This window comes from Nannobrachium achirus (assembly GCF_963921795.1).
Source record: "Nannobrachium achirus genome assembly, chromosome: 23".
Lineage (NCBI taxonomy): Eukaryota > Metazoa > Chordata > Actinopteri > Myctophiformes > Myctophidae > Nannobrachium > Nannobrachium achirus.
The window spans coordinates 21642261-21656043 of record NC_137830.1 but is presented as its reverse complement, the minus strand read 5'-3'; the positions used below and the strand labels follow the sequence as shown (position 1 = coordinate 21656043).

General features: G+C 45.4%; 1 protein-coding gene across 1 annotated transcript; it reads left to right on the top strand.

Annotated features, from left to right (window-relative positions):
* Positions 1–6294: 6294 nt before the first annotated feature.
* lrrn3b (leucine rich repeat neuronal 3b) lies at positions 6295–8424 on the top strand (the record flags this gene model as incomplete). The annotated part of the gene is made up of 1 exon (XM_080754134.1): positions 6295–8424. The coding sequence occupies one exon, from the start codon at positions 6295–6297 to the stop codon at positions 8422–8424; it is 2130 nt and encodes a 709-aa protein (XP_080610260.1).
* Positions 8425–13783: the final 5359 nt, after the last annotated feature.

Here is a 13783-nt window from a genome sequence, read left to right as displayed (position 1 = left end):
AATGTGTACAAATATTTTGAAAATATTTTGCCATGCGACGCATTGTGAGCAAAAGTAGTAACTAGTATCTGAAGTTTTCAAATAAATGTAGTGGAGTAAAGTACAATATTTGAATCCGAGATGTAGTGGAGTAGAAGTAAAACAAAGTATTGTGCACCATGAATACAGTGGCACTGAAAGCTCTCAAACCATTGCAAACACCACCCATTTCTCTTTTTTGTGGACCAGGAAAAGTGTTCTTGGAATGTCTATTTCTCATATTCTACCACACCCTCACAAATATATGAATGCAAGTACACACACGCGCGCACACACGCACGCAAGCACGCACGCACGCACGCACGCACGCACGCACGCACGCACGCACGCACGCACGCACACACACACGCACACACACACAACACCACTCTGCCTCCTCATTTATCCCCCCACCCCTCCACCTCCCATCCTTTCCCCCCCCCCTCCGTTCCCAAACCAGATTGGCGGTATAGTGATTGCTACTACAGGGACTTGAGGAATGAACCCTTGGCCTGGTTTTCGCCAACGGGGCCAACTGCAGCGTTTGTGCTGCATTCACAGGTTTTCTTTTTCTTTTTTTTTATGAATTTATTCCATTTTTTTCTTTCTTCCTTTTTAACCGCTCCCCCTCCCGATATCTTTCCCCCCCGTGGCCACCCGGGTGGAAACGGCGGAGGCGATGAAATGAACCCCCCCCCACACACACACACACACACACACACCCCTTCTCTGCTTTCTAGGCCCGTCCGTATCGTTGCCGCCGGGCAGAAACCTTGTATCTCCCCTGTGTTTCAATTTCAATATTTCATAAATGAATGCCCTACTTCTGTCGCGGCATTTGTTGGGTTGCCAGGGCATTGCAAGGGGGTCTCCAAATAATTGCCAAAACACAATACGATTTTACTGACAATACAACGTTAATATAAAGAATCACACAGTGTGGGTTTGAGTAGCACGCTAAGTACAGTATGATGATGATGATGATGTATAGATATGTGTTCATAATATTGTCCAATCAGAAAAGGGACATGCGGATAAGGACATACAACAACAGTATTTGATTCAATGTAAAAACACTGATACTGGACGTGGACATACAGTACACACAGCCACGTATTGGAAAGGCTCAAAAAGTGATACCAATAAACATGCTCTCAGAATGCATGCAGCCCACCCATCTGATCTCTTAACACAGGGGAATTTCGGAGGAGTGCTTTTCTTAAGGCAATCTGACGTTATTCTACCCATTAACAAGTGGTAGAGGTGGAAAAAACTCAATTCCTACCGAGTTAGCATTGAACGGAGATGGGAGGCGTCTATTGTCAAAGTCTGAGCGTTTTAGAATTGTGTAGCAAATGAAAACTACTAACAAGAGCTTGTGACTAAATCATAACTATGTTAGATCCATTGGAACACAGATGTTTTATTTATTTTTTTCCATTTAACTGGAAAAAGGTTAGTTTTGGACATACAAGGTTTCCACCCGGCAGCAACGATATCTCCTGCCGCCTTCCTTCCTTCCTTCCTTCCCTGCACCCCTCCACCCCCTCCCCTCCCCTCCCATCTGCTTTCCTTCTCCGGATCCCATCTATTGCATTGTCTCTCTCTCTCTCTCTCTCTCTCTGCCGTGCCGTGCCGTGCCGCTCGCTGCGCCGCACTCTCCGGCCCGGGATATCGCCAGCGCCATCAAACCCATCTGCTTCAGTAAGAGGCGGTTGTGTATGACAAATTACACAGTGCACTCGATCAGCAGGAGATTTCATCATGGCTGGAGGAGGATGACGGCACTGGAGGAGAAGAAGGGAGGCTGTAACAATGGGGAGACACAGTGAAAGGCGCGCGCGCATGCACCGTATAGAGCTGGGCGAGTCGAGTCAATGACACGATCATTTCGGTTTTGCCTCGATTGATCAACGGTTATTTCATACTCCATTTTAAACATATACCTCTGCCAAGGTCTGTCATCTATCACAGGTGCAGCGGTTAATCAAACTAATCAATTTAATTGATTATAAGATGCATACATAGTGCTTGTATATCGGTTAGTTTCACTATTTATGCACAACACTATTGTACAACAATGTCTAAATGCTTCATTGCGACCGAAGGTTGCAGTTTAGTATGTGAAACGGCACATGCTGACTCCGTCTGGAAGAGTACACTTTTTTACAGTCTAGGTTTGCCACTCTGACATCACGCTCTGGCTTCACTGTGATGTCACACTAACAGAATCCTTTTTATGCCCATATATGGAGTTCCCTGATGTCATCAATATTAAGCCCATATCTAACAGGACTTCATATGGGAATGCCCACATATGGAGGCCACATTGGCCACATACCACACTAACAGAATCCATATATGCCCAAGACAAATGGCCAAGGCAGCCCATATCTGTGTGGCTGGTTCTACAGACAGGGATCTCCATGTATGGGCTTGATGTCAGATATACATCATATACATCATAGGACTTTCACATAACAAATAACTCACAGCATATCTCCATATACAGTACATGGATCTCCATATATGGGTACCAGGGGTCTCTATATATGGGTAACTGGTCCGATATACATCACTGGCCATGATGGCCAAGACATGGCGCGACCTCGCCCTGCAGCGTCTTACTAGTCAGACTCATCGTTTTGTTAAAAATCTATTTGAAATCTTTCATGTCAATTATTTTATAAATATATATATTAGAAATGAATACATTATTTATTTAAGAAAATGGAAAAAGAAAAGGGAAGTATAATGGTTGTGAATTGACCCCTATAAAGGACGTGGTGGCAATACGCTGCTGCCTACAAGCCAGTTGAGGGGTCGGGTTCGAGACAAGTCTGTGTGCTGCACTGGTTATCAACGTAGGGTTCAGGGACCACCAAGGGTCTTTGAGGGAGTTCCAAGGGGTCCCTAGCTGAATTTCAGAACCAAATGGGCCTGTACAAACCACGATGGATCTCTTGTGTGTAAATCGTGGGCCCAGAGATAAAAATCTTCTGGCATCCACATTTTGTATGCCTATCCTCTTTTGTCAGAGCTGATATGGTAGTCTTGTCTAAATGTTTTAACCCTTTAAGACCCGGAACGCATCTGTGTCACTCTAGACACTAACCATTATTTTATGCTTTAACTATTAAAAAATAGCATATACGAAGCTCACGGTGCGGCACCGAGTGCTGCACTTTGAGCCAAATCTTTGAATATCTTTTTTAAAGCTAACATTTGTAACTCAAATCTTGCTCCACCCGCTTCGAATGTTATCAGCCAATTAAATGTCCCTGATCAGGACCATGAAATGGAGCCAGTATGGCCATATTTGACATACTGAGTGAATATTTACTATTCAGTTTTCGGTGGAGATAATGGAGGAATATATGGAGGAAGACAACCCATATCTGTGTGGCTGGTTCAGATAGGGATCTCCATGTATGGGCATATAAATCGGATTGTATGTATGATGTCAGATGTGATAGACGTCATAGGACTTTCACATAACGAATAACTGAGTAAGCATGTCTGGGGTCTCACAGCATATCTCCATATACAGTAGATGGATCACCATATATGTGTACCAGGGGTCTCCATATATGGGTAACTGGTCCGATATACTGGCCAGAAGGCCGAGCCCTGAGGCGTCTTACTAGTATTATTATACTGGTATAGTTCTTCGGCCCATGAGATAAAATGTAGTGATGCTTCTCTGAAAGTGAACTGTTGGTAGTGTTTGTGGACCAAGAATGTTTATTTGAGCGTTTACCCCCTCCAAATGAGTCTCATTTCACTGCACATCTAATAGCTTTGAACTATAAAACATGGCCATAATGCCACAATAAATCTCCCTGTGTTGGTCTCACTGTGTCCACAAAGTCTGCTCTATTTATTGTCAGTGAATATTCTACAGTAGTTCTAGTAGAAACCACTTATATCTTCTTTTGGTGCAGGAAAAAAGAAGGAAGAGTATTACATCTAAAGTGTTATGTTAAGGGTAGCCAAACTAAGCCAATGTAGAATAACAAGGTCAAAACTATTGTTGAGTTTAACCACTTTAAAGCTGGTGTCCCCATTTTGGTCATGGCATTATAGGCAAAATATAATAAAGATTCTTCTTCTAAAAAAAGAGGATTTCAGTTTTCATTTAGGTGACAGGAGGGGGCCTTCCTCCAATCATGATCAAGTGGGGGCAGGCCTTGGTGCATGTAAGGCCCGCCCCCACTCGACCATGATTGGAGGAAGGCCCCACTCCATCCTGATTGGAGGAAAACCGAACAGTTTTGATGAAGCAACTGAAACAGCTTTTTACTCCGCACAGGGGATAAGGCTGAAGTCCAAATATGGACCAAACACACCAAACACAGAACATAGATCCATTTTGTTATTAAAATAATTAAATGAAATCACTTACCCTACCTTTAAATTATGACAAGAATGATGCCATGATAATTGTCTTGTCAAAAGAAGAAGAAGAAAAAAATACATCATTGTGCTGAATGTACTACTTTTTTCACAGGCGTAGGTCTTGGGTCTCTCATAGCTTCGGGAGTCGGGACATATTAACGTTCACTAACCTTAACATCAAAGGAACATGTGAACTCTGCTTTAGGGTGAATTATTTTATCCTTTGATGACTGTATCTGAAACGTGTGTCTTTATGCGATCGTATCTGTTTTAGGGTGAATTATTTTATCCTTTTACGACTGTATCTGTGCATGTGTGTCCATATTTGATCGTATCCGTGTGTGTGTGTGTGTGTGTGTGTGTGTGTGTGTGTGTGTGTGTGTGTGTGTGTGTGTGTGTGTGTGTGTGTGTGTTTGCGCGCACGCATGCCTGTGTTCTGTTTTTATCAACAGTAGCATGTGGGCACTTCATAGTTGCACATTATGATTGTGTCAAAATCTAAAACACTAAGCTATTAGCGCTCAAGTCATAATTAGTCATTGATTGCGCAATGGGTAATTATGTTAATGCACCAATTACATTTCCCTGATGGTTTTTCCGGGTGTTTTATCCCCTAACAGGTGCACAGTGCATCTGGTGCAAAAAGCTGCGCTTGTGTCTGAGCCCCTCATATCCTCGCTGTGCATTCGTTTGATTGGCCGCCCATGTATTTATTGCCTCGGTGACTCAATTTCTCTCCAGTAATCCGGTGCCGTGCAGCAGTGTGCCCCGGGGGCTAATGCCTAAACTGTATGATGTCTGCCATTTGAGAATTTTAATAAAGGCTCGCCTTTTAACTCATAATAGACTCGCGCCGGCTAATGTCAGGCTTGAATGCCGTATCGTGGGGGCACAGATGTGTCCCTAGAACAACGTGTAGAAGGTCAAGCAGATATAAATCCACGGTGTTGTGTCTTGGAGGCAGAGGCAATATAAATGTCAACACGCATCGGTGTGCCTATAACAAATGTCAATATGCCTAAATCCTTCTCTCACGAAACTCCGGCGCTAATACTCTATTATTGCGTCATACAAAATTCGACACAGCAAAATGATCTAATGTACCATAATTTAATATATATATATATGTTTAACCCATGTTAAACAGTTTAACAACACAAATATTGTATTGGGTCCCCAAGAGAAGATACTTTCAGATAGAAGTCTGTGTCAAAACATACATATTTTTATTTATTTTAGGAGTCATGACAGTTTGAAAACCACTGGCCTGTAACAAATGTCAATATGCCTGGATCGTTTCATGACATTCCTGTGCGAATACTCTATTACCGCATCATATACTCACACTACGTCTCTCTCTCTCTCTCTCTCCCCTTTTCTGTGTCATGCAGGTAGGAATGGACTGGGCTGTGGACTCTGGAAGCTCGTAATGCCACTGGAAGAACACATCCATCTTTAAAGGGAGTGCCGCCTATTCATGGATAACTACAAACGTGTATAGCTGGACTACAACTCCCAGAGGAATACCGCCTGTCCATTGTGTTGTTGTATTTTTTCCCCTCCACCTCCGTCTTCTTTCTCAGTCTGCCTCATCGCAGCCTTGACCCCTGACCCTGATCCTGGCAGGGAGCATTGACTGATTACATCTCATTAAATCCAAGGACTTTCTACGGAGCAAGGCAAAAAAAAAAGGGGGAAAAAAAGAAAAGCAGTCATCAGCGCTGCAGTTGGTTGGGGCGGTGGCAGGCTGGTGCTAGGTGGGGCGGTGAGTCAATCGCCTCAGCAGTCACAACAAATGATTCATTATTTGTGAAGCTGCTCAGCTCAGACCACTTAATCTACAAGGACCAATTACTTACTGGAGGGAACAGGGCCAATATGAAGGACGTGTCATTCGTGGATCGTCTCTTTGTCAGTCTGGCCGTGGCCTCTTTTGTTTTGGCCTCCGAGGAGAGGCTCGACTGCCCTAAGCTCTGTGTGTGCGAGATTAGGCCCTGGTTCTCTCCCAGCTCGGTGTACATGGAGGCGCCGACGGTCGACTGTAACGACTTAGGACTCTTTAGCCTGCCGGAGAGATTACCAGCAGACACACAAGTGCTACTACTGCAGACCAACAATGTTGCGAAAATCGACAGGCCCTTGGATTACCTGGCCAACATCACAGAGATCGATTTATCGCAAAACAACTTATCCTCCATCAGCGACATCCACCTGGGACACTTGCCCCAGCTTCTGTCTCTTCACGTGGAGGAGAACTGGATACGAGAGCTGCCCGCGAGCTGCCTGGCCAAGTTGGCTAGCCTCCAGGAGCTGTACATGAACCACAACCTCATCGCCTCGATTGCTCCCGGCGCGTTCCAGGGCCTCCACAGCCTGCTTCGCCTCCACCTCAACTCTAATAAGCTGAAGGCCATCGAAAAAGAGTGGTTCGAAGCCATGCCGAGCCTGGAGATCCTCATGATCGGTGAGAACCCAGTGGTCTCGATCCAGGATATGAATTTCAAGCCTCTCAGCAACCTACGCAGCCTTGTCCTGACCAGGATGAACCTGTCTCAGCTACCCGACGACGCCCTGGCCGGTCTCGACAATTTAGAGAGCATCTCCTTCTACGATAACATTTTTCCCGAGGTGCCGCACTCGGCCATACGGAACCTAAAGAATCTAAAATTTCTGGATTTGAACAAAAACCCCATTGGGAGAATACAGCGTGGGGACTTTGTGGACATGCTTCACCTGAAAGAGCTGGGGATTAATAGCATGCCAGAGCTGGTTTCCATCGACAGCTTTGCCCTCAACAACCTTCCTGAACTGACCAAAATCGAAGCCACTAACAACCCAAAGCTTTCCTACATTCACCCCAATGCTTTCTACAAACTGCCCCGGATGGAGACCTTAATGCTCAATGGCAATGCGCTCAGCGCCCTCCACAGAATTACGGTTGAGTCGCTCCCCAACCTCCGCGAGGTGAGCATGCACAGCAACCCCATCCGCTGTGACTGTGTGGTGCGCTGGATGAACATGAACAGAACCAACATCCGCTTCATGGAACCTGACTCGCTGTACTGCGTAGAGCCTCCCGAGTATGAGGGCCAGCACGTCCGACAGGTGCACTTCAGGGAAATGATGGAGATATGCCTGCCACTCATCTCGCCCGAGAGCATGCCCGGGCGCGTCGAGGTGCACAATGGCAGCGCCGTCTCGCTCCACTGCCGGGCTTTCGCCGAGCCGGAGCCGGACATATACTGGATCACGCCGTCCGGTACCAGGGTTCTGCCCAACACCGTCTCTGACAAGTTCTACATGCACCCTGAGGGCACGTTCGACATCTACGACATAACAGAGAAGGAGGCCGGCCTCTACACCTGCGTTGCTCACAATCTGGTCGGGGCCGATCTGAAGACCGTGTCGGTGGAGGTGAACGGATACTTCCCCCAGCCCGTCAACGGCTCCCTGAATGTCAGCGTCAGTTCGGTGGAGTCCAACTCACTCCTGGTCTCCTGGAAGACCGCCCATGGCAGCCTGGCGCCCAGCATCAAATGGTACACCGTGACCGATTCAAACCGACCCACCATGGCGTTCACCACCCGGGTTCCCTCCGACGTCCGGGTCTACAACCTCACTCATCTCAGCCCGGCCACTCAGTACAAAGTGTGCGTGGACGTCCGTGGCGTCCACTACAAGCGCGACACCAAGTGCGTGGCCGTCACCACCAAGGCGCTGGAAGTGTCGGCGAAGGACGCAGAGAAGATGGACGCTGTGGTGATCGCCATCTTCGGCGGGCTGCTGGCCGTGATTTCGGTGGCCTGCCTCCTTGTTTACGCATCTCTGAGGAGCCACCACCTTTATGGGGATTTAAGGAGATGCGAGTCCAAAGTGCCGCTCACGTCGGCGGAGGCCGGCGGCGTGCACTCTCCTTTCTTTACGAGGCTCTGGGTCTCGGGCAAAGGACTGCCAAGTGGGGTGGAAGTGAAAGCCACGGTCATAAACGTGTCTGACGATGCCTTTTAAAGAAGCGCAGCGATGTGTTGAGCACCACAAACCGACCGACCGCAGAGAAAGAACAAGGCCGTGGGAGGGGGAGAGAGAGAGAGAGAGAGAGAGAGAGAGAGAGAGAAACTAAACAAAAACAAGGACAAACCTGCAGTACTGTTTAAAAAGGGCAGATCCTTTTTTTAGGGGCCTCAACTCAGTTATTCTGTGACAACTATATTTGGATACGGGATGGGGTGGGGTGAGGTGGGGGGTAAACAATGGAAAATAGACTACGCACTCCCCCATCTCGATCCTAACTGAAGTGGAAGCGTCATAGCAGTCGCATCAGACCGAGCCAACATTTTGCAGGAAGGGGGTCATTACTGCTTCAAGATACACTGCTCCCCCCATGGCTCCACCCATGCAGAAATACAGACCGAGCCGAGAACGGAAGACAAGATGGCGATGACGACGATGGTCTGCTCTCTTGTAATTGACTGTTAAATGTGTTCAGAGTCGTGGAACTGTCTATGTGGTCCCAAGCAATACCGTCTGTGCTTTGTAAAACATCCATAGACGAGTTATAGAGATACAGTACAGTAATAGCGCCTTGTCTATACCAAGAAGGGAGATTTTGTAGAATAGACAAAACAGTGACTATGGTGTAAACCTTTTAATGGAATATATCGGCTCCAAACGAAACACACGCCCACACGCCCACACACACACACACACACACACACACACACACACACACACACACACACACACACACACACCTTTTTTCTATTTAAAGTGCGAGGACTCTCAATTTTTCATGGAAATATTGTTATATATTCTATTCTGGTAACGTAATGAGAATTCCTCTGTATCTGAACAGTCTACTTGGGTTTAGATTTAAGGGCGATCGAGGAGCCGGCCGCTCTCTCGTGACTACGACGTTGTGTTTGTTGTTTAAGCATAACAAAATTCAACTACTATTATGGGTATCTAGGGAAGACATTTGCAGAGATGGCCGTTTGTACTGCGTAGTTCTCGTGACGAAAGTGACTGGGAAACAAACAAAAAGGGGGGGTTATTGGATGGTTTGGATGACAACAGACAATGGACTCATAAGGAGACTCTTGGGGCTGTCTGAAGCGTTATCTCTCAACTGCAGGATGGGAAGATGTTTGTATAGTACCCCGGTTAAGTGCCTACAACAAGAACTAATGTATATGAGGTCTAATGGAAGAGATACCGAAGAAACATGTCAGAAATACCACCGTGAAAAAACATGGCCATGTCTCATCACCGCAGCAATCACAAGCTAAATCTCCAGTACTTTTAGTGGGAATACGTTCTCAGTATTTTTAGCATACATATTTTAAGAACAAAAACAAAACAAAGCAAAAAACAATTATAAATAAAATGTTGCGTTGTTGCTTTGGGTGTAAAGTTAAAAAGCCATTTTTCTATTGACTGTACTGTATGTGATCAATGGGGCACAATGGACTAAAATAAGAATTGTGTCAAGAAAAAAAAAACATGAAAAACAAAAACAAATAAATGTCATTGTTTCTTTAACAAACAGCCCAACACATTTTCTCTTCCTCTGTTGTTCTCCTTTCAGTTCCCACTATAGGGCTGGTTGATATGACTTCAAATCAATATCACAATTATTTCAAACTTTTGCCTCCATGTACCATTGATAAATGGTTATTTAAAAGGCAGATCTACAAGCTCACAACACGTCACAAAGTGATCTGATCTACGGTGTAGATCAGCAATTTTTGCTACTTTTGTATGACACCATTATACAGTGAAGTATAATACGAACAAGTGGTTAATCAGACTAATTGATTCATGTGATTATATAAAAAAACTATTTTTATTTTATTCTTTTGGTTGATTCTTTGACATACTGAAAAACAAAAAAGGTTATTCTCAATTATTCTATTGACCTACATGAGCAAGTCGGTTATTGGCTCAAAAGGTTTTATATATTTTTATTTAATTGCCCAGCCCTATTAGTTCCCTGATATTACAGCAGTTATTTAAACAACTGCAGCATGGTAATAATCACCTTTTCGCTATATACTGTACTCTCCCCTTTGTCATTCTTCAAACCCTAACTAATTATGAAGATTAGCCCAGCCGAGACCTTTCAACTGTAAGCAGGTTGCACCAAACATTCTTAATGACCACAGCGTAATGCGATGTGAAAGAGAGGAGTAACAGCACTGGGGGGTGCAGGCCAGGGGACTTCAGTGGGTGGGCGATGGGACTTGGCAACTGCAGTGGATTTAATGTTAATGGTCTACTGGTTGTCCTAACCCTGAGATGTGTACGTTATATATATATATATATATATGTTACAGTCATTTTGGGTAACTCAGTGAGACTGTGGTAAGAGCGCTCGTTTTGTAGTTCACCACACACCAATCACCACCAGATGGCGACAACAGCCAGTCAGCCATTCACTAGTGCAGGCGCTGACGTCACTCGTTTGCGACTCTCTTTCGTTTATTTACTAGCCCAGCTCGGCTGTGTTTAGCCATTAGCTTACTATGCCTTACTCTAACCCTAACCTCAGTAAAACTATGCCTAACCCTAACCCTAACCCTAACCCTAACCTCCGTGGGGTGCGCGCTATCATTCCTGCCGACGCGACGTTGTTGTGGGTCAAAGCGACCGCTTGTTCCGCCCCGCGACGCACGACAAGCGCTCCGTTTCTCTAATTCTCTGAGACGCAAAAAAAACGTGACATATATATATATATATATATATATATATATATATATATTCAATTGTTGTCGGGCAAAAACCCTTGTATCTCCAAGTTTCAAATGTGTACATTTTATCGTAAAGTAAAGCCCTGCTTCATCATGCAAGAGACTATCGCACAAAATTAGTGAAAATAGCAGGTCTATAAGCACACAACGCCTTGCGGTTTAAACGATAAATACAAACCGAACAGTTTTGGACATACAAGCTTTCCACCCGATAAAGACGATTATATATATATATATAAACAACAGAACTCATTAGCCGGCTCATTAAGAACATGTTCGCCCTTCAGACGCACTGAATACAGTCACACAATGTCACCGCGCTACAGCTGCTGCTGAGCCTTACATTCACACAGGGACACGCTGTCCCCACAACGAGAGAGAGAGAGAGACAGAAAGATACACATGCAGGGACACGCCGTCCCCACAACAATGAGAGAGAGAGAGAGACAGAGAGAGAGAGACAGAGACAGAGACAGAGAGTACAGTAGAGCAGTGGTTCTCAAACTTTGAAATGTGACGGTCTCCCCTTAAAGGAGAGTTTCTGGGTAAAATAGACCCCCATACCTTTTTAAATGTCTTCTCCCAAGCTTGCGAGATGGTCCAGACACCCCATAGTCCAAAAGAAGCATTATATTCCATTTTTGATTTCAGCTTCTACTCGACCATGGCTCCATAATGGCCCGCTTTCAGTCAATGTCTAATCCGGTTATTTCGCTCGCTTCAAAGTCAATTTTTTCGCTCCGTATCTGTTCCCCGTACTGTATATAGTTCATCGAAGCATTTTCTTCTCCAGGGCGCAGCCATTGTTGTTGTGAAAAAGCTACTCTTTTCGAGTCTCGTTCAGCTTGAACTCCCGCCGTCTCTCGCGGGACAAGACTGAGAGTAGAGCAGCAGCAGTAGAACCTGTGGAAAGCTGTTGTCCCGCGAGAGACGGCGGGAGTTCAAGCTGATATAAATGGAATATAATGCTTCTTTTGGACTATGGGGTGTCTGGACCATCTCGCAAGCTTGGGAGAAGACATTTAAAAAGGTATGGGGGTCTATTTTACCCAGAAACTCTCCTTTAACTTTGACAGAGTGAGAGTTACAGACTTGTAAGGGTCAATTTAGACCCCCATAAAGGAACATATAGAGAGTCCCCGAAATCCATGTTGAGACCCACTGCAGTAGAGCACTGGTTCTCTGCAGGTTCCGGGACCACCAGGGGCCCTTGAAGGGGTTCAAGGGGGTCCCCAACAAGTTTAGTTCAAATATAGCATGAGCATCAAAATCAGTTTCACCACTGTAACACTATAGGCCTATGTTGACTATTTGATAATGGCTGCATGCCATGATGATGTGACCCTTACAGGAGGTTCATTTGGTTTCCTCTGTACATTCTCAATGAGTTGAATTCATACTGAGGGATTGTGCCGTGTACTGTAGATTGGGTCCCAGAGATTGAAAAAAATAAAATAAAATAAAAGGGGGGTCCATGGATTAATGCTTATAAAACTGGGGGTCCTTGGAATGAAAAAAGGTTGAGAATCACAGAACTTAACTTTTTATTTTCCTGAGATTTGTTTTTGGCTTTTCTGCCTTTATTGATAGTTCCAGTGAAGGTAGACAGGAAGAGGGAGAGAAACAGGATTGGGACTCAATCTCACGACACGCTGTCAGACATCAGAGCCTATGTTGTATGCACCTGGACCGCTAGGCCAACGGGCGCCCCACAGAACTTAATTCTACTGGAATCCCAATACAGACTGTAAAATGTGTGTATTGTGCTTATTTATACAATCTCAGAGTTACAAACGGGTGTAGATCAAGACGCAGGAAAAAAAATGAAAATGGAGGGGTGGGGAGGGGGGAAAACTGCTTTGGAGTTTTATTTGTTTTATTGAAGGATCCGGCGCTATGGCGTCGTTGATTAATGGCTGTCAGAGGCGGAGTGACACGGCGGATTTATCAGACGGGTTCGCGGCGCTCATACATCACGGCCCCGCCTCTCAGGCGGCGTGCGGACGCGGGGCTCTCGGAGCGGAGCCATCTGTCAAAGACAGAGCCAGTTAAGAGACGAGGCGTGTCGGCAGGCAGGGAGGCAGGGAGGCAGCCCCGCTCCTCCTCAGGTGATGCGGGTCGGATCTGTCTCCGTCTCTCATGGGTGACGCGCAGAGAGACGAGAGCGCTCAGTGTCGCGTGCGAGGCATTCGGCAGACGCTCTTATAGCTCAAGAGTGGCTTTGCAAGGACCGCAGTAAACACCAACACCACTCAACCCAACGGCGGGGTGTACAGGAGGTTGCCAGGGAATTAAGAGCACTTAACAGAACACCATAACATTCTCAAACGTTTTAATAGGATACTGTAGAATGTTGCTATATTACAGGAAAACAATAAAATCAAATTGTAATCGTGTAGATCTCCAGATCCACATGCAAGGGTGTGGCTCCAATGTGGCTTCCACCTTCGCTTAATGCGGCCCGCAGGTTAATACCTGAATACTGATATATTATTGATTTCAGCTGTTACAAATTCCAAACATGCCCTGCTTTAATTCCGTCAGTCTATAATGACTAGTAAAGTAGTATAGTATTAAAATGTATTTTTTTTTTGTCCAATGTATTTGTATTTGGGCTCATA